This window comes from Scardinius erythrophthalmus (genome assembly GCF_964197995.2).
Source record: "Scardinius erythrophthalmus genome assembly, chromosome: 7".
NCBI lineage: Eukaryota > Metazoa > Chordata > Actinopteri > Cypriniformes > Leuciscidae > Scardinius > Scardinius erythrophthalmus.
The window spans coordinates 24,366,853-24,394,771 of NC_138227.1; the positions used below are offsets into that span (position 1 = coordinate 24,366,853).

Genomic DNA, 27,919 nt, shown 5'->3' on the forward strand with positions numbered 1-27,919 from the left:
ACATTGATAAGAAATGATTCTTGAGCACCAAATCATCATTTTAAAATGATTTAGCTTTGCCATCACAGGAATAAATTACATTTTTAAATATATTACAATAGAAAATGGATATTTTTAAAAAAAATAAAAAAATATTTGACTTCTTAGAATATAAAACTACTTTTCAGTAATGTTTTTTAGGTTGCATTACATTTGACTGCTCAGATAATGTTCCTGTATAATCGGTGAAATTGTGTGTGCATGAACAGGGTGGCGACCTCTTTGATGCCATCACCTCCTCCAACAAATACACAGAGCGGGACGCCAGCGGGATGCTGTATAACCTGGCCAGCGCCATCAAATATCTGCACTGCCTTAACATTGTTCACCGTGACATCAAACCTGAGAATCTCCTGGTGGGTGTTAGAGTATTACACAGAGAATATTGTCACTATAAATTGCAGTATCTCAGTGTTATTTTCACAAATGCACCTTGGAATAAATCTCAGAACTGAAATGTTTTTTTCCTCCTCCTCTCGAGTGCAGAAACCTTAAATAACCCTTCTTACGCAAGCTTTAAAACAAGATCAACTCAATACTGAGACTATTTTACCCATCTTATCAGACACAACACTGTGTTGAAACTTGTATATTTCTGTAATGACAGTATGAAAAACACAACAGCTTTGACAAAGGCTTAGAGTTAACTTTGAGTTATGTAAAGTTGTGGCTGATAAGGTTAATGCATGCTGTGAATTGACTCCACAGAAACTTTTCCATTTATAACTCAGATCAAACAGATCAGACAAACAAATCAGACAGTTTGGAATCTCATTTGAGCTTCCCCTTCATTTTATTCATTTGATTTATAATGCATTATATTTTAATAAAATTGTATTATATATTTTATTTACTTTCATAATAAATTACATTTAATATTTTAATTATCATTTTATTTTTAAAAAGAGAGATCTATTTCAAGAACTTAAATATCAAGTATTTTGATGTAGATTTATATGTGCTTCAGGTCTTTGAGCACCAGGATGGGAGCAAATCTCTGAAACTGGGGGATTTTGGCTTGGCAACAGTTGTGGACGGTCCACTTTACACTATATGTGGCACCCCGACCTATGTAGCTCCAGAGATTGTCGCAGAGACGGGGTCAGTCACGTCTTCATTAGCATGGGAACGTTATTCAAATATGGTCAGTATGAAAACCAGAATATAACTGCCATATTGTGTTTTTCTCTCCATGTTACAGGTATGGCTTGAAGGTTGATATCTGGGCGGCGGGGGTCATAACATACATTCTGCTTTGTGGCTTCCCTCCTTTCCGTGGGTAAGCGCAGCATCATTGTAATTTAAAGTCAGCATTAAACGGAAGTTGCGATAGACTTCTTGAATAAAAAAACAGCTTTTTAAATAGGAAAAAAAGTAGGGCGGGACTTGATTTTATCCATCGGGAATTGATTGGATTGTTGTGGCTTGCTATTGGTCGATCTCATGTGAGTGACAGGTTGTCCCGCCCTCAAGCCAATAAACGCATAATCAGAGAAGAGAAGAGATGGCGCTGGAAAAGGGAGGGGAAGTTATTTTGATTAAAGATTATGAGGGCACATGAATAAAAAAAATGATTTGCACATTTAAATAATTTATAATAAATGCTGCAATATTTCATAAAAAAAAAAAAGAATTGTCTATTTTGGTTTCATGGTGACTTTAAGCATAGGTTCAATTTAGAGAATTGTACAGCTCAAGTAGAACGCAGTTAAATTACCCAATTTTGTGAGTTTGTTGACTGAAGTAAGGCTGTATGTAAACAGTATTTGAGACTCTGAATAATTAAGCTGTCAAAACTTTACAAAATATTTATTTGATATTTTTATACCTGAAAGCACCTTTATTCTGATATTTATGTTGTTATCCCCTGGCACCCTTTTCTTTTTCTTTTCTAATTTTATGTAGTTGCTTTTTTTCTTTCTTTTTTTGTATTGTATGCATAATGTTTAATACTTGTATTTGTACAAAATATACCTTGCTTGAATAAAAAAAAAAAAAAAAAAAAAAAAAAGTAGTTAAATTGTGATGTCTTACTCCCTCTAGTGGCCGTAGGATAGATAGTGTGAGCTGTACCTTCAGTTCTCATTGCAATAGCAAAATACATATTTATGAATATTCAAAAACTATTTGCATATCTGTTCAGGAGCACAGATGACCAGGAGGCTCTTTTTGACCACATTCTGATGGGACAGCTGGATTTCCCTCTTCCATACTGGGACAATGTATCTGACTCTGCAAAGGTTGGTGTACCAAAACAGTTTGAAAGTTCTGGAAAAACGAATGACCTCACTATCTTTCTTTCTTACTTGCTTTTTCTACAGACACTTATCACCTGCATGCTACAGGTGGAGGTCGACCAGAGATACACAGCTCTACAGGTGTTAGACCATCCCTGGGTTAACGTAAGACTTTGTTCTTTTTTTATTTATGTATATGTAGCATTCTCAGACTATTGGAAAGTAAGTGATATGTGGAGGCATTTTCCTATTCTTTCTCAGGATGACAGAATGTGTGAGAATCAGCACCAGTTGTCTGTGGCCGGCAAGATTAAGAAACATTTCAACACGGGCCCCAAACCCAACAGCACCACTGCAGGAGTCACTGTCATAGCAGTAAGAATCATCTTTATACTGTAGCTATTATGTTGAAATGTTTATATTATCCACATGAATTAAAGCCAATATTCTTGAATCAATCATTGGTGCACAGATGATCACTTTATATGCAGCCATTACTTTAAGGTGTTACTCCCATATTCCATGAGAGTGACATATTTTTAGTGGACTATCATTGGCATTAAAGGGATAGCTCACCCAAAAATGAAAATTTTAAACCACACCACACTCACCCTCAAGCCATCCTATGCTTATATGAGTTTCTTCTTTCAGCCAAATACAATCAGAGTTATATTAAAAAATATATCCTGACTCTTCCAAGCTTTATAATGGGAGTGAGTAGAGCCCAGGGGGAGTTTTTGAAGCACAAATAAAGTGCATCCATCCATCATAAAAGTAATCCATTCGGCTCCAGGGGGTTAATAAATGCCTTCTGAAGCGAAGCAATGCGTTTTTGTAAGAAAATATCCATATTTATAACTTCATAAACGGCTTTCGGCAATGGTTGTACGCGAGTCGAGTTCTGACGGAAGAGTGACCTCTGACCGGAAAGAAGAAACTCATATACACCTTGGATGGCTTGAGAGTGAGTCAATTATGGGATAATTTTCAACAATCCCTTTAAAGCATTGTATTTCTCTCTTGTTCAGGTTATGTTAGCTTTTCTGCGAGAGATTTCTGTCAATTTAATGTGAAAAATCAACTTACAGAATTAGCATTGTTTTGAGCTTGAACAGCCTTTGTCTTTTGGAACATTATACTTAAATATAGTTTGAGGTATTCAAATATTCTGGAGGTTGTGCTCTTATCTCATAGCTTTTCGCTGACTCATCCATCAGCTGTTCTTCTCTCATTCCTCTTCTCTCCTGGCAGACTTCATCCTTCTGTTTTCTTATGGCTGTGACATCTCTGACATCTCTGACTCTGCTTTCTGCTTATATAACGACTGTCAGCACTGTTGTCAGGGACTGGATCAAATTAGCCTAAATAGTTTCCTCTATTTTTATGTTTTTCATACATGTTTTTTTTTTGTGTGTGTGTGTGTGTGTGTGTATAAAATTAAAATGTTTAATGTAAAAAGGTAAAAATGTTAAGGTCTAAAATATAAACACTTATAATATGATTACCATAGTGAACCAGGGTAAGACAAAAACACGTTTTAGAAGAATGATTGATAAAGTAATGACTCATTATTTAAATTTTGAAAACTTACATAGTTTACCTTCAAACAAAATATTTACTTTGAAAATGTTTTCACAGTTTACTTTCTGTTTTATTATTTGATGTGTTTTAGTTCTGATTTTGCATGTAGGTCGTTTGTTGAATTCGAATGAATTCATATACTATATATATATATATATATATATATATATATATATATATATATATATATATATATATATATATTAGGGCTGTCAAAAGATTAATCGCGATTAATCGCATCCAAAATAAAAGTTTGTATTTAAATAATATGTGTGTGTACTGTGTATAATTAAATTTGTATATATAAATACACACACATGCTTATATATATTTAAGAAAAATGTGTAATTTATATATAAAAAAATTATATTTATATATAATATAAATTATATATAAATATATACAGTATATGTATGCAAATATTTCTTAAATATATACATGCATGTGTGTGTATTTATATATACAAAATAATTATACACAGTACACACACATATATTATGTAAACACAAACTTTTATTTTGGATGCGATTAATCGCGATTAATCTTTTGACAGCCCTAATATATATTTGAACAAAGTCTTCTATGCTCACCAAGGATGCATTTATTTGATAAATAATACAATATAAACAGCAATATTATGATTCAAATAACTGTTTTCTATTCTATTTTAATATATTTTAAAATGTAATTTATTCCTGTGATGTAAAGCTGAATTTTCAGCATCATTACTCCAGTCTTCAGTGTCATATGATCCTTCAGAAATCATTCTAATACGCTGATTTGGTGCTTAAGAAATATTTCTTATTGCTGTTGAAAACTCTTGTGCTGCTTAATTTTTTTTTTCTTACGGACCCCTATATATATATATATATATATATACACATATATATTCAGTAATATCACTTAAATGACAATTAATAGATCATTTTCATTGTCATTTAAGTGAAATTACTGAACTTGAATACACAAGCTTGATAAAAATGATCATTCTAGAAGAAAATTTCAGATGGCACTTAGAGGCTTTTGCATCTGAACTCTTCATATATATATATATATATATATATATATATATATATATATATATATATATATATATATATATATATATATATATATAACATTTAGCAGCGTACATTGTTTGCACATTGCTTTGCATGTTTACCGTTTGTTTCATTAGCTTCATATACAGTTGTTTTTATTTCCCAAACTGAGTGTTTGTATAGAACTGGTGAAACATTCTAAACACTTGGTTTGCTCACTGCTACTGTTCTGTACAAATCTAAACATCACACCATTATTGAACAGCACTTCATGGCTCAAAGCTTGTGCTGTTTTACACGGTGAAAGTACAAATCTAATCTATTGAGTTCCACTCATTTCTCCCTGCTCAGCCGGACGAGGGGTTTTCCATCAAGCGTTCAGGGTCTTTGGACTGCTACCCGAACCCAGGGATGTATTGGATAAGGTACGCCCACAGAGCGGCTCAAACCGTCAGTGTTTCCATGGCAACGTGCTGGCAGTCTCCATAGTCCCTTTCCTTCCACACTCGGCCTCTTGCTATGGAGTGGGGATGCTCTGCTTCTTTGCCATTCATGCTTCTCAGCTCATGCTTTCTGTGTCAGTGCTTCACTTTTCCCTTTCTTTGCTCTGTGTTACTGATCTAAGAAGCTTGTACAGTTGAAGTGTACACTTATGCATGACACTGCTGGTTATGGGTTAAACACTAGTTTGAATGTGCGGTCCTGTGCTGGATATAGTATGTACTGTGTGTCGGTGGCAGAGTTGCAGAAAGTAAAATCCATAATGAAAACAGAACTCTTTTTGATTAGTTAGGTCTGCGCTTAAAGTTAAAAGGTAAACCTTACAAACCCGTTCATGAAACACAGATTTAATTTTGTGTAAATTGTCAATAAAAACAATTTATTGCTGTAATTGTTGAATTAAATTAAATGTTACAATTTACAAAAGGAAGATATACAGATAATAAAAAAAAAAAAAAAAAAAATATATATATATATATATATATATATAATATATATACATGTATAATTATATACAAATTATATATATACACACACGTATATACAGTAGTCAACATTTGAAGTGGAAAAAAGTTCATAAAAGTTGTCCTAAGATAAGAACGGGTATTGTTCAAGATTCATGTATAACTTTGATGAAAGGTTTTGATCCACTTCAAATGTTGACTACTATATATATATCTCATTCAAAGGTTTAGGTCAGTAAAATTTAGAAAAAGAAGAAGAAATAACACTTATATCCAGCAAGGATGCATTACATTGACCAAAAAGGACAGTAAAGACTGTTATTGTTATAGAAAAATTATATTTCGGTATCCTAAAACAATATACTGTATCATGGTTTCCACAAAAATGCTATGAAACTCAACAGTTTTTAACATTGGTAATAATAAATGTTTCTCAAGCAGCAAATCAGCATATTAGAATGATTTCTGAAGAATCATGTGACACTGAAGATTGGAGTAATGATGCTAAAAATTCAGCTTTGCATCACAGGAATAAATTATGTTTTAAAAGATATAAAATAGAAAACAGTTATTTTAATATTCCACAATATCACTGTTTTTAGGCTACTGTATGTTTGATCAAATAAATGTAGCCTTGGTGAGCATAAGAGACTACTTAAAAAAAAATAAAAAAAATATCAACTCCAACCTTTTGTACGGTAATGTGTATGTATGTAGTCTACATATAATCTATATATAGTTAAACAACAAATAATGCTGAAAAGATAATGCTGGAAATAAAATTAGCCTTTTTATTATCAGATGTGAGATAGTGTTCACTATGCTTGGTGCACTATATCTAAACAGTTCACTATCACCACAATATTTGCTTGTTTTTACACTTCAACCACAGATTTTGATGAAGTTGTCTTGCAAAGTCACTGTTTAATTATAAACCACACACAACTGAAACCCTGTTTATCTCTGCACTATCCGAACTCTCCCGCCGTTGATTCCTGAGCCAGTCATTAACATTCCCAATCTCCCATGCTCTCGTGTTCCCCAGACCACCCCTCTTGATAAGGAGAGGCAGGTTTTCAGACGAAGACGCCACCAGGATGTGAAAGCCACCCAGAGCACCTTCGCCTGCAGCCCCGGGACCGTCCCGACCCTCTCTCCGGCGGACTTCACCTCAGAGTCCGAGGACATTTCCCCCAGCTCGGCCGAGACCGTCCGCTCTCCCACATCGCCGTTTTAAGCACACACCCAGTCTGGGCAGAAATGAATGGGAAATGACCTTTAAGTAAAAGGTAAATTGACATGTGAATAGCAAAGGATGACAGTTTTTGAAATGGAACGTTTTGCTACGTGGAGCCGATGCGATTAACTAGGAGAGGATGGGAGAGGGAAGCAGCACGCCTGAACAGGTGTAAAAATAATCTTTTGCTTTTAGCAGTTTTTCATCGGATAGGAGTAGTCCTTGTCAGAGTTTCCGCTTCATCGTAACTACACGTTTGGTGCTACATGGGGTTTTGTTTGTAGACCATGGCTGCATCCGAAATCGCATACTTCACTGCTATATAGTAGGCGATAAACAGTATGTGACAAGACTAGTATGTCTGAATTCACAGTACTCATGAAACAGTATTGGCAAAAAGTACCCGGATGACCTCCTAATTCCGGCGAGATTCTGAAGTGTGCATACGATGGACACTTTACTATCCCATGAGGCCACAGGAGAGGTTTCGTGAATGGCAGTGAAGCGACGAAACCGACGCTGGTTGGTCACATGATAATGACAACATGGCAAAAATAGTATTACATTCATACTACATTCATTAGACCCATAGAACGTACTTCTTTAGCGAGCGCATAAGTACCGACCTAAGTACATATTCATAATAAGTACCTACTCAAGAGAGTATGCGATTTCGGACGCAGGACAGTAAACCACCTCTCTTTTACACCCTCTAGTGTTGGATAGAGAGTAATGCAGCCAAACCTACCACTCTGTTTCAAGTGTTCTCACATCCCTATAAAAAGTCTCCGATGTCTTAGCATTTCCTCTTTCAGTGCAAAAATCTTGTATGTGGGTTTTTACCTTTTGTATGAACTTTATATATTTAAAATATTTTAGGTTTATACATTTTATTTTAACCTGATAACTATTTATTTCCGCATTTTTGAGAAACATGTTGGTTTCTGTCCGTCAGTTAGACATTAGAATGTTCTGAATAGTTGAAGATTTATTGATGTACGTGGCTGTAGAAATGCTTGTTTGAACTTAAAATAATTGGTGCTGGTTTAAGATGTATGACGTTGAATGATTAGAAACTTGACAGTCCAATCGTAGATATATTTACGTAGATGCCTCATTAGCGAAGCCGTCCGCCATATTGGAACGGTCAAAGCCGGTCTGTGAACATTTCGAGAGCAAGTTGACTGAGCGTCTGCAACCGTAGTTAGACGCATGTATGAATATCTAAATCTGCAATAGACTTCAGCAGATGATTTTGTTAAACTAACACATTACAAAAAGACGAAGGTGTAGCTAACATAACATTAACATAGTAAAAGTAAAAACATTAAAAAGTACCACAGTAAAAACATGTAATGTTGAGTTAATAATACATATAAAACCAACACATTCTCACCTGTGAAAGTTTATCCCATTTCTTCAGGCGTTTAAATCTCAGCGGTTTCACAATTGATTCTTACTGTGACTGTTCCAAGATGGCGGCCGCACCGATTGAATGTGGCATCTACGCACGCATATCTATATATGAGTCCAACAACTGCTGCTGCTATAATAATCTCTTCGTCAGTAAGTTTGGTTCTGTCACCAACACTCTTCATGAAGATAAATAGATTGTACAGTTGCTTCCTGGAATTTGTATTCATTGTCAGAGCGCACACTAGTTTCCGATTGACAAGAGAACAGAATGTATGATTCATTTAAAAAGTGTAACGTAACGGAAAACAAAAACGTGCTAAATGTACGCTAGCGATTTTAATGAGTGATTTTAATGTTTGGACTAAGATTGTACATATTTGTCTTTTTTATTTTTATTTGAATGTAATATCATAGTCAAAATAACGTTGTTGTTTTTTTGCGTTCAGAAGTGAACTGACTAGCGAAAGGTCATTTTAATTTTGAATGTATCGTTTGTTGTTTTTGAAATACGACCACTGAATGATCAGAAGCATTTTATGTGGCGGAGACAAGAAAAACAGTACATCATTATTCACTTTTTACCTTTTAAGATTGTAAAACTATTTAAAAAGAGGATTGATATCTTCATGAAGGTGATGCTAACTAGCATAACGAAGTACGTTTTTTAGAAGCAGTTTATTCATAACTGTTCAAATTCCAACACAGGGACCCATTTTATATTAAGTGTCATAGACATACTAACATTTAGTCATTTGATTCAATGCACTTATTGTTTACATGCATGTGTTTTTACATTGTACCTATATTTAAAAAAATACCTGCATGTAATTTCTGTAATCAGATCTACTGTACAATAACACCGTTGATCACTCTTAAACTTAACAAAACTTGTCCTTTACCTTACCAGTCTCCCATCTCAAAATCAGCAAACATGTTTTGCAATACAACAGTACATTAATTGTGCAGTATATACAGTAACAATATTATTGTGTTGTAAATACTTAGAGGTTAAAGACGCTTAATATAAAGTGGGACCCAACATAGTAGTTGGCTACACACACAGGTCACTATAATAAATTGATCTTCTGGGCTCAAAATGTCTTATATGTTCAGACATTGTCATTCCTTTTCCGTTTTTCTTGGAGTTTGCACATTCACTGGAAAGGACCGAGCGTGTCAGTCTTGCATGTGTTCCGAGTATGAGTGATAATCATTTTAATATCCATTTACTGTACCATCCGTACATGTTGACCCCATCCACAAGCAACTAGTCTCAGTGAAGACCAGTCGTGGTTATGTTTGTTGCTTCTCAATATTTAACATTGTTAAACTGCTTATTGAAGCCTCCAGCATGTAAAGGCTTCCGGTGACGCCGTGGAGGGGTAAACGAAAAGCACAAAGTCTAAAAGAGTATAGTCTTTTAAGGTATAGCATGTATTTGCTTTTTAACTCAAATGTATCTGCTGTATTTGCTTGTCAAAATTAGACTAGAAAACAATCCGTGATCAACCTATTTTTGAATAGGATGTAGATCAAGTCAATATAATAAAGGAAATAATCTAGCTCATATGCAAAATTCAGTGCACAAGCATTGATTACACGTTGTATATTTGTATAGATGTATATCCATCGCTTGTCTATTGTCTCTCCCATCAAATGTAATTTAGGCTTGACTTCCTGGAAGAAGAGTCTTTGCTTCCAAGTAGCATTGAACAGTGGTGCATTCAGCAACAAGCCAAACCTGTGAATAAATGATTCCTCAAGCAGAAACCTGTTTTTTATGTCTGTTTTTGTTTATTCATTTGTATTTTCATTGTTATGCACGTTTTCTGCAATCACAACGAAGCAGATTAAAGTAGGCAATTTTTTTTCAGAAACGCTTTTTGTTACATTGTTGAAACTCTCTTCACACCCTGATACAATCAATAATAGAAGTGGTTTAAATATTTAAAAAAATTACATATGGTATCTTCTGTGGAAGTCTCAGGAGCAAAAAAAATGTTTGTCCAATGATAGGATGTCCTATCCGCCTGCCAACTAGTGTTCATTTTGTCTTAGTCCTGTGTTAAAGGGAACCTCCACCTCTGGAAAAATGAATGTGTATTTAAATTGGGTCATTTATGTAGTAGAAATGTGAAATTATTTTTGAATTTGGAGCCTTCTAGACTGAGAAAAGCCAGAAAATGTATTTTTGGCTCATGTGGATGAAAGACAACAACTCCCAGAATGCACTTGCTTCGCTGCTCTACTAGGCCACTCCCAAGCCACGCCTACCGGTTAGAGACAGTTGTAAACAACAAAGCTAAGCTAGTACTAACGTTAGTCTCCGTGAGTCTGCCCGGGTTTTTGAGATCGCACAAAATGTCCGGGATTCGGCTTTTGCGTTCTACAGTCGCGCACATGACGAGACTAGGGCCGCGGGAGAACGAGGCGAGGCCGGTGGCGTGATTACTGATGACCGACACCTGTGAGACGCACTGGTCTTGTAAGTTATCTCTCATGGAGGAGCGGGTATTTTCTTAGCAAGGGTAAAACGCACATCAACCGATCACGCCACCGGCCTCGCGTCGTTCTCCCGCGGCCCTAGCCTCGTCCTGCTCGCCACAGTAACTTAAACGTGATGAATGGCGACTGTAGAACGCAAAAGCCGGTGGCGTGATTACTGATGAGCGCCTGTGAGATGCACATGCACCGGTCTCGTGGGCTATCACTCACGGTGGAGCGGGTATTTTCTTAGCAAGGGTAAAACACACATCAACCGATCACTTGTTTAGCGTTCATGTAAACACTACATTCAAATTCACCAATCGGAATGAATTCAGTTAGATTGAAACAAAAGTTGTGCATGTAAACAATGAATGGTGAAATCAAACGCACTGGCACTGATCTGTGATAGGTCTGTTAGCGCATTAGGTCCAACCCCCTATGGGCGGGTTTGAAAGGGTGGGAACTAGTGCTTGTAGTCTTAAAGGGGGGGTACAATGGTGTTTCATGTATTCAGAGTTGTTTACAGTGTTAAAGAGATGGATTCTCATGCTAAACATGGGCAAAGTTTAAAAAAAAATATTTTGGACGAATAACGGAGAATTTCTGTGCCGAAAATCTTACTTCCGGGTTGGTACAAGTTTCGGCTGTTTTTTTTCGATCTTGTATCTAATGACGTAGATGAGAGTGGAACTCCTTATATGAGCATTTCTCTCGGAAAAGCGCGCCCGCGCACACGTCGACCACAGGAGAGCGAGACCGCGCACATCAACTCATAACAGGAAATCATCGGCAGCCAGTGCTGCATAGGATTTGTTCAAGAATGTCTCCAAAAAAGTGTGTTTTTGGATGTGAGGGAAAGCTTACCGTGTTCAGCTTTCCAAAGAACCCAGTGTTACAGGAACAGTGGATGCAGTTTGTTTTTCCGGGGCAGCAACGGAGTGTACCAAGTGCGGTTGTGTGTTCTGGTCATTTCAGTGACGAATGTTTTATTAACAAGGCCCAGGTCGACGCTGGATTTGCAAATCGTTTGCCATTAAAACGTGGAGCGGTCCCAGTGATAAAAGACCCCATTCATGTAAGTACAACTGGATCAGATTTCTGTCTTTTGCTGGAAATCAAGCACTACCGCTTGACTCTATAGCTCCACCTCCAGGACCTCGGCTTTTTCCGGAGAGAATCGGAAAGCTGTATTTTTCTTTTATAAATATAATAAAACTAAACACTTTTTGGAGATATTAAAGATGCACTACTACTCTATAGGTACTCAAGATTAACATGAGATTAGGTGAAACTGTGCATGTTATATACCCTTTAACAGAAATCCCCCCCTCTTACACTTCCTCCTACAATGATGCAAAATGACGATTTTTGCGTCATTGTAGTAGGAAGTGTAAAGAGAAGAGTAAATACAGATTTCTCTCGTCTCAGGGGAAAATGAGAAAATGTTGCACGACCATTCAATAGTATGACCGGGTTTCTAACATTGCAAAGCTTAATTCAAATGGGTGGAGTGTTCCTTTAAATGTCCTTGTTAGTTTTTACCATATTTAGTCAACCTTATCCTATTTATTTATTTATTTTTTGTCACATTTTAGACAACTAAAAGTCTCAGCGTTTTAGTCTAGTTTTAGTCAATGAAAACGACATTTTAGCAATAATATTTTTTTTAAGATTATTGCTTAATTAAGATTAAGTTCATGCATTATGAAATAAGTTGGTGGTAGGTGGTATTACACTTACAAAATAATTAGGCTACTTTATGGAGGTTTATCCTGCATAAAGTACTTGTAGACATTTGTTTTTTGTTGTTTTTTATAACATTAATGATGCCAAATCCAGTTAATCAACAAGGTGGTGCTCTTGGGTAATTTCGCTGCTCAACCGCTGCACAGTAAAGTAAGACGGTCTTACTTTTTTCTTTCAATCTAGACGGTTTCATTTGTAAATGCACTAATGCAAGGGAACAGCACTCAATGCAGTACATTTGATCATCTTTTATTATCAATAAAAAGTAGGCTGATACAGTTCATCACAATGATTCACTAGGACATTCTGAACAGTTTGAACTAAAAAGAAACTAACTTAAACATATCTGCTGAATTAGCAGGCACCATTACTTGCAATGTCAATGTTCCTGATGGAAACTGCTCACATCAAATAAATCACTTGAAATCTGAGGCATTTCAACATAAAAATGACATTAAGGTAAACTCATTTTTAAGGTTTTAAAAATAACCATTGCTCAGTATATCAAATCTAAATTGCTATTCTTGTAAATAAAATGTTAACTATGGCACCATATTTATTGTGTGGCTTGGCAAAAAAACTCAAAGTCTTCTTACAGCATAATATTTCACATATTTGCACTAAAACAATTAAAAATAGTTTCGTTTTTTTGATCCATAAACTCTGAGTAATAGATTTGATTTACATTAGGCAATATAATTAAAGATGCGCATACATTGTACATAATGTATTGCTTACAGCAGTGAGTTTACAATGTTATTTTCTGTTAACAAGTGCAATTCTGAAAGCTCTTGATGGCAGTAGACAATTTAAGACAGTAAAATAATATAACAAATGATGTTTAGCATACCCTCTTCATCCTCAAAATACTTTGACATCTTGAGAAAAACTAAAATTCAGAGTTTAACAACTGATATTTTCTCAGATGCACTTGGTGTATTTGAATGTATAAATAATAATAAAATCAGCTAAAAGTGCAAATACTGGTGTAAAAACCTCACTGTTTTCTTTTCACATGTGTAAAACCATATATATCATTTTAAATGGTAAAATTGGACAATAATTACTATGATATTTGCCCATTTGATCTATTCCAGCACCATCAGCGTCGACCCTCATTTAGTGCTTGAAATGTTTAATGCTGCATCCATCGAGAAGTCCAGATGCAATCTGGTTCACAATTTGAAATGAAACACATCCACAACAGACAAACCATTCATCCTCGCACGAGGAGAATGACTGAACGAACATTACAGGACGTCACGTTAAAACAAGAGCTTCTCTCTCTCTCTTTTTTCTCGTTGTAATCATATTAAAAAGCATTTGTCGATGTCAAATGCATGAACACAGGACAAACATAATTCAATTGCAGAATAGTTTAGAAAGCAGCCTCAGAGACAAGTTTGAAAGAAATAGTATAGCATTTACACACATGAGCTCAGCATCAGAGAGATGACATTTCATTATTTATTGTTCATGTAGCTTTTCTTTCCCGCGGGCCTGTAGAAAGAAAGTGAAATATGCTGGAAGCCAGTAGAAAATAAACCTCATAAAAATATTGTTATCGGTTCTCTATGCAAAGTGTTACTGTCAGTTCAAATGACGGGACTGTTTTCAACAAGACTATTGATGGCTCTGATGACAGTTAGATAAAATAATTTGTGATGAAAAAACTGCTGGCCTCCATCTGTGCTCTCTTGATTCATTTAGAAATAATCATCTATTAATCGCTGCTGTGCGTGTTTGAGACATGTATACATCTGCTCAAGCAGCTGAGATCCCTTAAACTGCTGTGATTTCTCCAACTAGCCTTGTGTTTCTTCTTTCATTCCATATGTTTTCTGTTGCTACGTCGCCTCCCGTAACGACACGTTACCGTGCCGGGCTGCGGATGCCCGTCATTGGCTGATCGCTCTCAGTACCTGTTCTGATGCTCAAAGTGCCAGCGATTAAAATCAATGTTGAAAGCCACGATGCTACCAGATGCCATGCCCGTGATCAGAGTCCTGGAAACACAGGAGAAGGCGTCAGGGTTAAAGCAGTTTAGGGTTTGCTGTACGTCTCTGTGTAGTAAAAGTGTACCTCTGATCATGTGACAGGTCCATGGCTCGGATGCCGGCGTCACAGCCAGGGTAGACGTACAGCCGCTTGAAGTCACAGGCCTGCCACACCTCCACCACCCCGTTATCTCCTCCAGTCACTAGATTCTGTCCATCACTGCTCAGGAGGACGGCCTGAGTGTGTCAAATCACATATCAAATATAGCTCGTTAAAGGTACACTACGTAACTTTTTTTGATGTCAATACATCAATCCTTCTTCCAAAATGTGTTTTTGTCTTCTGATTCAATCTTATCAAAAGCGGTTCAGTTTACCAGAATTCACTTTCATCTTTTTCCTCAACAAACAGTAATGCGACTTCTGCCATATGGCATTACTAGACCACTGGGGCTTTGCTATTGAGGGAATGCATTGACGTCACTTTCCCGCCGGAACACGGCCCCCTCAGCCGGACTGAGTGGCAAAAGAGCTGCTGCGTGACTGGATTTAATAGGGGAAACTGCGAAAACGCGAGTAAAACAAATTATTATCGGTTTAAACTAAAGGTTGGACTCAATGTAGTGTTCCTTACAACTTAACAAAGATCCAGTGATCCATGGATATTGAAATGCAGCCAGGAATAGTGTTTCCTGACATTTATATGTGCCTGATTTTGACGCCGGGAAAATACATAAAGCAAATTTGCCTCTGAACGCTTTATATAAATACAATGGTTAGGTCTAAATTCATGTGATCACTTATATCAATGTTATATAGATCGTCATATCGTCCAGCCTTAAAACTTGAATAGTTTTTTTGTCAGTGTTTATTTAAAAACATCCGATTATGCAGAATATACGATGGTAAATATTTCATTGATGAGTTGTCAATACAATATACACTCACCTAAAGGATTATTAGGAACACCATACTAATACTGTGTTTGACCCCCTTTCACCTTCAGAACTGCCTTAATTCTACGTGGCATTGATTCAACAAGGTGCTGAAAGCATTCTTTAGAAATGTTGGTCCATATTGATAGGATAGCATCTTGCAGTTGATGGAGATTTGTGGGATGCACATCCAGGGCACGAAGCTCCCGTTCCATCACATCCCAAAGATGCTCTATTGGGTTGAGATCTGGTGACTGTGGGGGCCATTTTAGTACAGTGAACTCATTGTCATGTTCAAGAAACCAATTTGAAATGATTCGAGCTTTGTGACATGGTGCATTATCCTGCTGGAAGTAGCCATCACAGGATGGGTACATGGTGGTCATAAAGGGATGGACATGGTCAGAAACAATGCTCAGGTAGGCCGTGCCATTTAAACGATGCCCAATTGGCACTAAGGGGCCTAAAGTGTGCCGAGAAAACATCCCCCACACCATTACACCACCACCACCAGCCTGCACAGTGGTAGTAACAAGGCATGATGGATCCATGTTCTCATTCTGTTTACGCCAAATTCTGACTCTACCATCTGAATGTCTCAACAGAAATCGAGACTCATCAGACCAGGCAACATTTTTCCAGTCTTCAACTGTCCAATTTTGGTGAGCTTGTGCAAATTGTAGCCTCTTTTTCCTATTTGTAGTGGAGATGAGTGGTACCCGGTAGGGTCTTCTGCTGTTGTAGCCCATCCGCCTCAAGGTTGTGCATGTTGTGGCTTCACAAATGCTTTGCTTCATACCTCGGTTGTAACGAGTGGTTATTTCAGTCAAAGTTGCTCTTCTATCAGCTTGAATCAGTCGGCCCATTCTCCTCTGACCTCTAGCATCAACAAGGCATTTTCGCCCACAGGACTGCCTCATACTGGATGTTTTTCCCTTTTCACACCATTCTTTGTAAACCCTAGAAATGGTTGTGTGTGAAAATCACAGTAACTGAGCAGATTGTGAAACACTCCGTCTGGCACCAACAACCATGCCACGCTCAAAATTGCTTAAATCACCTTTCTTTCCCATTCTGACATTCAGTTTGGAGTTCAGGAGATTGTCTTGACCAGGACCACACCCCTAAATGCATTGAAGCAACTGCCATGTGATTGGTTGATTAGATAATTGCATTAATGAGAAATTGAACAGGTGTTCCTAATAATCCTTTAGGTGAGTGTATAACAATACAATATATAGGGTATGATTTTACCCCTAAATTCAGCATATTGACACATAATGATAACTGCAAATCCATCTTTCGCTGTCTGGAGTCCAGTTGTTTCTATGATTTGCAGCGATCTATTTGCTTCTCTGTTCTGTAGGTTTTGGCAATCTGTAAAAATATACCTCAGATTTCTTGTCAAATCTAGTTGTACAGTCATTAGCAAAGCTCTTTCCCATTTTAGATGTGTTTTGTGTGTTTTTCGCAGAATTCACGCTGAAAACAAATGCTGCTGCTCTTTTTGCCACTCAGTGGGCATAACCGCAGTCACTCGGAAATCTAAATGGTTCTTTTTACACTGGCATGCTTAGTATCAATGTAACCAGACCATCATGTGTATGATAAAGCAAAGAGTTGAGAACATACACGTGTGGAGTCGTTGATCTCCATCTGGGCCAGCAGTTTGCCGTTGATGCTGAAGTTGCAGAACTGCCCCCTGTCGTAGTAGATGATGCAGTGGCCCTCACTGGACACGGAGATCAGGCGGGGAAGCACACAGCTATCAGGGCCCTCCAGAGCCCTCAGAAGGTCCCCAGTGATGGTGTGGACCAGACACGGCCCCTCTGACAAACACACATGTCTAATGAGTGACGCTCTTGTGGCATTACACACTGCCTCATATTATTTCATATCCCACAATGCTCTTCTCACTCACCTTTTGCTCCACTGATTACAATTCCCAGCTCAGCACACACTGACACACACACCACCTCATAGTCATGACCGGTCAGAACTGCACGGGGAGCTGGGTAATCACCTGCGAATGAGCACAGGAAACACACATCATAATTAAAATTAAGATTAAAAACATGAGCACAGGAAACACACAGCAGTAAACTGAAATATAACATAAGTCGACACATGCAGCAGATCCATGAGTCTAAGACCACGGGCTAAAATTAAACACATACAATTTTAGGATTTTGAAATATAAAATTTCAAGTAAATACATAAAAAAATATGAAAAATATAAACAGAAAAAAATAGTGTTCTTACTTAAGTCTTAGACTTTTAGGATTTTGAAATTTTGAAAATGATAGTAACAATAAATAATAATAGTAGTAATAATAATAGATACATAATTTATATACATTATTTATAGGCCTCTAGTTTTAGGCCTAATAACATCTGGCAAAGGGACTACCGAGGAAAACTAGCCTTCGGGCTAATTTGGGTACATTTGCATTCATGAATGTTGATTAATGTACACTGCCCCTGTTCTACATAAATAAAATGAATAAACAAAAGGATTTTGACTTTAATAGAATTTAGAAATATAAAAAGTAATAACAACAATACATACTATTACTACTACTACTACTAATAGATTACAAAAATAAGCAAAATCATAAATACATAAATAGAAGCATTAGATTTTGAAATATAAAATTAAAATGATAATAAATAAATAAAAGCACAAAAAGAAGTACTCTTAGGCTTTTAGGATTTTGAAATATAAAATTGAAATGATAATAATAATGATGGTTAAGGAGAGACCCCTGATATAACTAAAGTTCTTTGGGTGTACAGTAGTACACAGTAAAGCGCTATATAAATGCCAATGATAAGATATCACAAAAATAAAATTTAAATGATGTTAATAATAATAATATTAATAAAGCTTAAATAAAATTATAAATCAATTAATAATAGTAAATAAAAATAGAAGCACCTTCTCTAGATCCTGATGTACACGATTTATTAAACTGCTATAAAAGCAACTGGATTAGTTTAAGCCGATTCCTAAAGTGCACATGACCAAAACCAATGAATCTGATTGTGTCTGGAAGGTAATTCCAGTCACAACACTACACAAGTCCACAAACACAATGTAAGGAAACCACAATAAAGCAGGTCAGGAGCCCTAGAGAACATCTGCTTAAGGAGGCGTCCCCCCCAAATGATCACCGGCAGTGGCCCAACAGCCTCTGGACCCCATACATTGTCACATGATGGATGAGGGGGAAGGAAGAGGTGACATGAGGTCATTTAAAGACACCTGTGGTACGTCAGCACCGGCTGGTCAGCTGCCATGAAAGGGCTCATTTTGGAAAAAGTGGAAAAAACTCATTTAAAATCTGCCAAGATGTGATATAAACTGTGTGGAATACATCCTCATTCCTATCACATCTACATTTTCCTTGTTATAAGATCCACTGCCTCAATTTCCAAAGCAGTTCATTTGAGAAATAACAGGTAGAATCATTAAAGTGCTCGCCCTCTTGGGTCTGTACCCATCACGCTTGAACACACTCTTATATTTGTACACACTGCAGTGAGTTAGAGAAGCAATTCAACCGTAAGGAAAACGGGGCCAGTGGTGTAATTAGCTTGATTTGTGCAGTGAGGAAGCAAAACAGTAATTATTAGCCGGGGGGATCAACATTATGTTTCTGGACGGATTAAACATTGCTTTTGGAGAAGGTGTGCGTGTTTCAATGGTTTAAAGGATTAGTTCATCCAAAATTCTGTCATCATTTACTTCATTGTGTGTACAATATGTAATCCAAAACACATTTGAATCCCTTCTTTGGCACACAAAAGGAGAAATTTAAATAATGTAATGGACACACATCTCCATGCTATTATTGAATGGGAAATTAAGCTTTCAAGCATCAAAAAGGGCGCAAAAGCACCACAAAAGTTCCAAATAATAGATGCTATTTTGCTATTATCTGCAACTTTTGTGGTGCTTTTGCGCCATTTCAATGCTTGAAAGCTTCTCACATACTATATTATAAGCAAAATATATTCTTCAATAGCATTGAGTGATGAACAAACCCAAACTCTACCATTTTTCTTCAGGATTCTTTCAGCAATCTTAACATTATAAATGTCTTTACTGTCACTTTTGATCAGTTTAATACAGAGCCCCAAAAGGGACACAGTGGTGGGAAAAAATTTAGATGGAGGAAAAATTATTTGTCAATGCTTTTGCGTTCTCTGTGTTCTGTGTTCCCTCGCAGAAAACTTTGTGTTCCACAGAGAAATTTTGAGTTTGCTCGCAAAGAGCATAAAAGGTTTTGCCAGCGAATGCAAAGTTTCTTGGGGGAACGCAAAACGTTTAGCAAGCGCACGCAAAGTTTCTCGGGAGAAAGCAAAACGTTTTGCGAGCGAACGCAAAGTTTCTTGATGGAACGCGAAATGTTTTGCGCGAACAAAATTTCTCGAGGGAATACAAAAATGTTTTGCAAGTGAACAAAGTTTCTTGAGCAAAAGGGTTTGTGAGCGAAAGCAAAGCTTCTTGTGGGAACGCAAAACGTTTTGCAAGCAAACGCAAAGTTTCTTGATGGAACGCGGAATGTTTTGCAAGCAAACACAAGAACAATATGTTTTGCGAACGAACGCAAAATTTCTCAGGGGAACGCAAAACGTTTTGCAAGCAAACGCAATTTCTTGATGGAACGCGGAATGTTTTGCAAGCAAACACAAAGTTTCTTGATGGAACGCAGAATGTTTTGCAAACGAATACAACGTTTCTTGATGGAACGCGGAATGTTTTGCAAACGAATACAACGTTTCTTGATGGAACGCGGAATGTTTTGCAAACAAACAAAGTTTCTTGGTACGCGGAATGTTTTGCAAACGAATACAACGTTTCTTGATGGAACGCGGAATGTTTTGCAAACGAACAAAGTTTCTTGATGGAACGCGGAATGTTTTGCAAACGAACAAAGTTTCTTGGTACGCGGAATGTTTTGCAAACGAATACAACGTTTCTTGATGGAACGCGGAATGTTTTGCAAGCGAACACAAAGTTTCTTGATGGAACGCAGAATGTTTTGCAAACGACTACAACGTTTCTTGATGGAACGCGGAATGTTTTGCAAACGAATACAACGTTTCTTGATGGAAGGCGGAATGTTTTGCAAACGAACACAAAGTTTCTTGATGGAACGCGGAATGTTTTGCAAACGAACACAAAGTTTCTTGATGGAACGCAGAATGTTTTGCAAACGGACACAAAGTTTCTTGATGGAACGCGGAATGTTTTGCAAACGAATACAACGTTTCTTGATGGAACACGGAATGTTTTGCAAACGAATACAACGTTTCTTGATGGAATGCGGAATGTTTTGCAAACGAATACAACGTTTCTTGATGGAATGTGGAATGTTTTGCAAACAAATACAACATTTTTTGATGGAACGCGGAATGTTTTGCAAACGAACACAACGTTTCTTGAGGGAATGCAAAATATTTTGCAAGCGAACCCAAAGTTTCTGAAGGGAACACAAAATGTTTTGCCATCCTTACTTGAATGCGGCAAGGAGCTGATGTCAAAATGTCAAGATTTTCAGTAATAAAACTGAAATTTTGGTCTGTTCCTCACATAAATGTATCATAGAGCTTCAGAAGACTTCTGGACTACTTTTATGATGCTTTTATGTCCTTTATGAAGCCTTAAAGCCTCAGTTACGATTCATTCCAATTGCATGGTAAAAGCAACAAATACAATTCTCCTCAGAAGACAGAAAATCAATACCATTTTTGAGTCTATGATAATTTCTTTAATAAATTATAAAGTTCTTCTCCGATGATAAAACCTTGACTTTAAGTGGCCACATAGTATGTTCTAATTGGTGTATTGTATAATGTGCAGGCAGAGGGATTTCTAAAACAAAGCTAATAAGGAGAACTCACGACTACAGGTTCATCCCATTAAATGCCTGAGATCTTTTCAATTTTTAATTAACACTAAGTTCATTACTTTCCACATAATTAAGACGCATGCCATTACTTTGCATGCAGAACACCGTTAAATGAACCCAGGAATCAATAGAATGACCGATCCAAATGCAGATGTTTTTTTTAAAGTTGGCGAACAATCAAAGGTTACTCAGTCCTTGATCAATACGGTCCCGTGTTCACCGAGTTCTCCACAGGGGCCCGTCTGGCAGCTGTCAGTGATCTGGGAGGGAACGCGTGTCAGGATAGGATCCCTCGGGAGATCCCAGATCACCTTCACCACAAAAGATTTAATCAGTCTGCACCCGGGCCCTTCGATACCCTCACGCTAAACCCCAGCAGTACAGCAACACAATTAAGAGGTGTAAATTGGAGAACGGCTGCTGGGGTCGTGAAGCACCGGGACCTTGATTGAGCCGGACGGGATTTTAATCATTGCACATTTAAGACACACTTCAGTTTTCATGGGCAACTGTGAAATCAATTTCCAAACCATGTCGGAGTGCCGCGGGGGCTGGTACTCGAATATCTGCTGAATATTCATGGAAGATCCTGTCCCGACTGAAAAAAATGCAGTGTGGAGATGCTTGATGAGGCACAGCTGAACTTATCATTGACACAAAAACACACTGATGAGGGTTTGTTTTTCTTTACTTCATGCTACACTGATATCGTCTTAACAACCTCAAAGAATTCTGGCTATAAGTCTGGAATATATAATGAGGGAAAATAAAAAATGTCAATTTTTATAAAATGATTCTGCATTCCACTATAGATCACTTGAGGATTATGGAGTCACGTTCGTGTAACTGTGGAAGTTTTGCCTCAGGTCTTTCTACAACACTGTTAGATACTGCATGCGTACAAATGCATAGAATCAAAAAAGAAAACAAAATTTCTGAAATTCACCACTAGAGGGCACACTGTTCATTTCCTGGAGGACATGCTCAAAACATTCATTCATTAGATGCCATTTTAAAAATCACTGCTCTACAAACATTATATTGAACTAGATTTGTTTTACATGTAATGAAATGTAAATATTAATAATGACATAGTATTAATAATTCATATTAATATCAATTATTATTATTAGTTATTATTAAGCTGTAAAAAAAAAAATACATTCAAAAAGTGTTCATTAGTATTACTCAGAAAAAAACGCCAAATTGTGTACCGTGGGCTTGATAAAGTTACCATTGTTAGGTTTATTCCTCATTAAATATATAAATAGTTCTTTGTTCATAATTCCCACCAGTTTTAAGCACACAGACCATTAGTCGCCTTTGTGAGGGCACACAGTGAGCAGTTGTGTGTGAATATCATGGGAGTTCTGTTTCCTCTGCACTGAAAACAGGAGCGAGGCTGTACCTCGCTAATTGGAGGCAGTCGAGCCGAAATCCTTAATTAACTGTCTGAGCATCACTGAAGTTAATTAGAGAACAAGCTCTGCTAAACCACAGCTCATGACACGAACAGAAGACAATGCATTTGATACAAACCAATGGTGCAAATGCACAGATTTCTTGCAAAACACATACAAAAGCAAGCTCAGACGTGCAGGCTTGTTTTCTTGTTAACGTGTTTGCACCTCGTTACAAAAAAAAAAGCTTTCTGGTTTCAGTTTCAGTAGTGAGGAAACCTGGAACAATTATGAGCTGTAATGCATTCATTAGTGATGCAATAATAGCTTTTGTTCCTACAGTGATTAAACTAAAAATGAAAAAATAACTAAATAATAATAATATATTGGTCAGAATATGAGCTTTTATAATCTCCTCCATAATTAATGTAACATCTAATATTAATTAATTCTCTTGTTGGATGATTGTATAATGTAGTATATGAAGGACTAAAAATGACAGAACGAAAAATAAATAAATAAATAAATAAAAGTAGAAATAAATAAATAAATGCAGAAATAATAGTAAAAATAAATACATTTTGGTAATATAAATGGCTATTTCTGTATTTTTACATGTATTTATTTATTTATTTATGCATTTCTATATGTATTTATTTATGTAATTATACATTTATTTATATATTTATTTATTTATATATTTATTTATTTATATATCTATATATGTATTTATTTATACATTTATTTATTCCTACATTTATTTATTTCTGTATTTCCACATTTCTACATTTATTTATTTCTGTATTTCCACATTTCTACATTTATTTATTTCTGTATTTCCACATTTCTACATTTATTTTTCCCTGCGCATGTATGCTAATTGACCAATGGCTAACCACGCCCCCAAACGCGATGAGCCAATCACAGTACGCATAGCTAACCCAATACACTTGGACGTTCTCTGCTTCCTCGTCCATTGCAATGCATTGCGGTTATCAGGTTTCATTCGTTTTTATGTTTTTTTCTTGTCATTTTGGCTTTAAAACAGCGTGTGTGTGTGTGATTTTGGTTGGGTGACAGTTGCAGGTTACAGTTTGACAAGAGTTTACAGTTTGACAAAAGCACAATGTTGTGTTTTACACAAATATAAGTAGGCTAAACACTTTGCAGTTTTAATTATGTCCTGTATGAACAAAATGGAGTATGTTTTTATGTTTCCACTGTTCGATCGCGCCCCGGCGCCCGCTCTCTGACACACACACACACACACACACACACACACACACACACATTCCAGCAATGCAATCTTGACATCGCAGCCTGTCCATTATTCTGCGCTCCCACCAAACGCGAATAGGGCGTCAAATTCGCGCGTATCCGCGTCTAGTTCGACGCTTGAACATTTTGAATCCAAAGCGAATAGGACACGCGTATAAAGCGAGCGTTTGAAGCGAAATAGCACCAAACTATAACGTTTACACTGTGAACTGTAAATCTTTGTTCTGGAGCTGAAGCTTATCGACCTTCTCAACAATAAAATTATTAATATAACCCTCCGATGCATATTTAAGGCCCTTTTGGTGACATCGAGATGATATATAATCTTTCTGTCTCCAAAAAAAATCATCAATTGCCTCCTGTGAAATGTATCCTACTGACAGCTGCCAAAGCGCCTGTTACCAAATGTTGACTGAGTGAGTGGAGGGGGCGTGGTTAGCCATTGGTCAATTAGCATACATGCGCAGGGAAAAATAAATGTAGAAATGTGGAAATACAGAAATAAATAAATGTAAAAATGTGGAAATACAGAAATAAATAAATGTAGAAATGTGGAAATACAGAAATAAATAAATGTAGGAATAAATAAATGTATAAATAAATACATATATAAATATATAAATAAATAAATATATAAATACATAAATATATAAATAAATGTATAAATACATAAATAAATACATATAGAAATGCATAAATAAATAAATAAATACATGTAAAAATACAGAAATAGCCATTTATATTACCAAAATGTATTTATTTTTACTATTATTTCTGCATTTATTTATTTATTTCTACTTTTATTTATTTATTTATTTATTTTTCGTTCTGTCATTTTTAGTCCTTCATAGTAGTATGCTTAATATTGATGTAATTGTGCTTAGGTTCAGTTGTTACTCACTGTTGTTAGGGTTGTCTCCTATGATATGGTGCCGCCCACTCCAGTACCAGAGTAGCAGAGTGGCATCTCTGGATCCCGACACAATGTAGCAGTCGCCTCCGATGTAAGACTCGGAGCGTGCCAGACATGTGACCACGTCCCAGTGACCGAACACTATCTGAGTGAGCTTGCCTGCAAACGAACACACGGACAATTCAAAGCACAAATATGTTGGTCAGACCATTACACATATTGTCCACTCATTTCAATGTAATGAAAGTGAATGAAGACAGGGGATGGAAAATTACAAAGAAGAACCATAGAAGTATCACAGAATTGCACTATAAGAGTCTTCTATTAACATTTTATAAGAGTTCTTGAGAGAATTTTTTTTTTGTCATGACAATTCTGGTGTATGGCATGGTAATGTTCATATGTTTGGTGTTGGAGGAATAGATCTGCTACTCTGCTGCTGCTGTTGGTTATACTACTGCTAATACATACATACACGAGTCACGACACACTGCTGTGAGCAAGTCAGACATGCTGCTGCTGTACAATATAACACACATGAATCACGCGTAGCAGATCTATACAGGTGGAGCTGGGGAAGGAGGAGGGTTTCGGAAAGCGCTGCACTGCTATAGCAAATGCTGACTAAGTTTTTGAATGTCGAGCAGCGAGCTCATTGGCTACTGATGCAGCAGCAACCAATCAGCTGTGCCCTATAGAGAATGATGTGATCGCAAGAAGATTGAGTTAAGGACCTATCAGCCTGCACCATCTAGAGTTTCATGACAGAGCTTTGTATGTGTAAACAACTTATTATTTTCTGATCTTTTTAATGAATCAGTTGATTCAGTTCACATAACTGATCTACAAAATGATTCATTCACAAATCAGAGTTCAACTCATTAAAGAGAATTAACAGGCTACTGAAGGGGAAGATAAACAGTAAATAACGACTTAAATTTCACACAAAGCCATCGTAAGGCTTCAGAAGTATAACATACAGTACAAACTATGGACTACTTTCAGGATACTTTTATTTCAAGTGAGTAAATGTCCAGTGAGTGTCTCTTACCTGTGTCTGACGAGTAAACGCGGAAACTCTTGTCCCAGAAACCACACACCAGGATGTAGCGGTTATCTGCCGTCACCACAAAACACTGAGTGTTGATCTGAATGCTCTGGTCAACCAGGTCAGTGATTTGTCGCTTGTTTGTGCCCGAGTTGTTCGCTGGAATAGACGTTTACAGAGTTTTGAAAAAATTACTTGCATAATAAAAGTCTAGTTTATTACAATCTTCAAGAGATTCAATACACACTCCTGTTTCAGAATTTGGGGTCTGAACAATGTTTTTAATGTTTTTGAAAAAAAGTCTCTTATGCTCACCCAGGCTGTATTTATCTGATCAATAATTCTGTACACATAGTAATATTGTGAAATATTATTAGGATTCAAAATGTAATTTATTCCTGTGATGACAAAACTGAATTTTCAGCATCATTACTCCAGTGAGTTTTTTTAGGATTCTTTGATGAATTTAAAGTTAAAAAGTATATCCTTAATTTTAAATAGAAATCATGTTTAACATTCAAATATCTTTATTGTCACTTATCCCACAATCCTGTGCTTTCCATTTTGTGACAGTTGAGCTAAAAATATAAAGATGGCATCTGAAAGTTGCGGTTGGTGGTCAGTTTGGGTGTAAGTGTACGTTTTCCACTTCTGATGTCATTTCTAGTGAGGAATTACTGTTGTAGTCCAGAAGTTTTCACCAGTTCTCTCTATTTTGCAGTGGATCATTAAGCAGTTATATTGCCTCAAAAGTCTGTCCGAAATCAGTTTCATAATGTGCCTTTGTGCGCAAACACTGCCTATAAAGTCATTGCCTGATAGGACAGCGAGGCAAAGAGTCGGCTACCTAAGCTTTCGGTAGCAGACACTATATAACAAACATGTTGCAAAAATGACTGTTCTCTAACAAGTCTATGGTTGAATCAGTGTTGCTGTGTTGATTTAGTTGGGATACTCATCAAAACAGAGCAATGTTTTTAAAGCACCACAGGGCCACTTTTCAGGGAAATAAACCTACTGTTTGAATTGATCTCTTAATTTAGGTAAGGTTGGACCGAATGAAGTATTTAACAACAACAACAAAACCAGTCAAACCCACCAATCAGCGAGTCCATCTCAATGGGGAGATGATGGGCCTGCTCTAGTGAATATCCTGGAGCTCCTCGAAGACCTGTCTCACACACACAGAGACAGTAAAAAAAAACATTGTTCAGTACCTTCACCATTATTTTCAAACACACACACACACACACACACACAGTTGGGTTTTCATGTTTTATGGGGACTTTCCATAGACATAATGATTTTTATACTGTAAAATCTGTATCTTCTATCCCCTTACACTAACCCTACCAATAAACAAAAAGTTTCTGCTTTTTTACATTTTCAAAAATACTTCACTTAGTATGATTTATAAGCTGTTTTCCTCATGGGGACCACAAAAAAGGCCCCACAAAGACAAGAATTTCAGATATTGCCATCTTTGTGGGGACATTTTGTCCACATAATGTAGGGTTTACCAAAAAAAAAAAAAAAGTTCTTCCTCAATAATTTTGTCTTGTTTTCCACTACAAATATCTAAACATTCTTAAACCAAGATACATTTACTTGATAAGCTAAATTACATTGTCTTGTTTTTTCGAAAAAATGATCAAAAAGGGAAAATGTATTTATTTTTCTTA

General features: G+C 36.6%; 2 protein-coding genes across 4 annotated transcripts in view; one reads left to right on the top strand and one right to left on the bottom strand.

Annotated features, from left to right (window-relative positions):
• dclk1b (doublecortin-like kinase 1b) overlaps positions 1 to 7,099 on the top strand; it is a gene marked incomplete at both ends in the record, with an annotated part of 37,382 nt that extends 30,283 nt beyond the window's left edge. For 2 of the 3 annotated variants that reach the window (XM_081371701.1, XM_081371702.1), the window contains 8 exons: positions 249 to 395; positions 1,007 to 1,140; positions 1,241 to 1,318; positions 2,183 to 2,279; positions 2,361 to 2,441; positions 2,538 to 2,651; positions 5,249 to 5,322; positions 6,908 to 6,965. In XM_081371701.1, coding sequence (XP_081227827.1) covers positions 249 to 395; positions 1,007 to 1,140; positions 1,241 to 1,318; positions 2,183 to 2,279; positions 2,361 to 2,441; positions 2,538 to 2,651; positions 5,249 to 5,322; positions 6,908 to 6,965 — 783 coding nt within the window. Of the gene's footprint in view, positions 1 to 248; positions 396 to 1,006; positions 1,141 to 1,240; positions 1,319 to 2,182; positions 2,280 to 2,360; positions 2,442 to 2,537; positions 2,652 to 5,248; positions 5,323 to 6,907 lie in introns of all 3 variants that reach the window. The other variant, XM_081371700.1, reaches the window with a different exon arrangement.
• Positions 7,100 to 14,481: 7,382 nt separating this feature from the next.
• The window catches only part of nbeab (neurobeachin b), a 298,682-nt gene continuing 285,244 nt past the window's right edge, over positions 14,482 to 27,919 (bottom strand). Inside the window, exons 52-58 of the mRNA XM_081369689.1 lie at positions 27,337 to 27,408; positions 26,241 to 26,396; positions 25,178 to 25,348; positions 17,602 to 17,703; positions 17,313 to 17,509; positions 14,831 to 14,982; positions 14,482 to 14,754 (exon numbers count right to left, since the gene is read on the bottom strand). Of these exons, the coding sequence (XP_081225815.1) occupies positions 14,664 to 14,754; positions 14,831 to 14,982; positions 17,313 to 17,509; positions 17,602 to 17,703; positions 25,178 to 25,348; positions 26,241 to 26,396; positions 27,337 to 27,408 (941 nt within the window). The 3' untranslated portion in view covers positions 14,482 to 14,663. The remainder of the gene's footprint in view (positions 14,755 to 14,830; positions 14,983 to 17,312; positions 17,510 to 17,601; positions 17,704 to 25,177; positions 25,349 to 26,240; positions 26,397 to 27,336; positions 27,409 to 27,919) is intronic.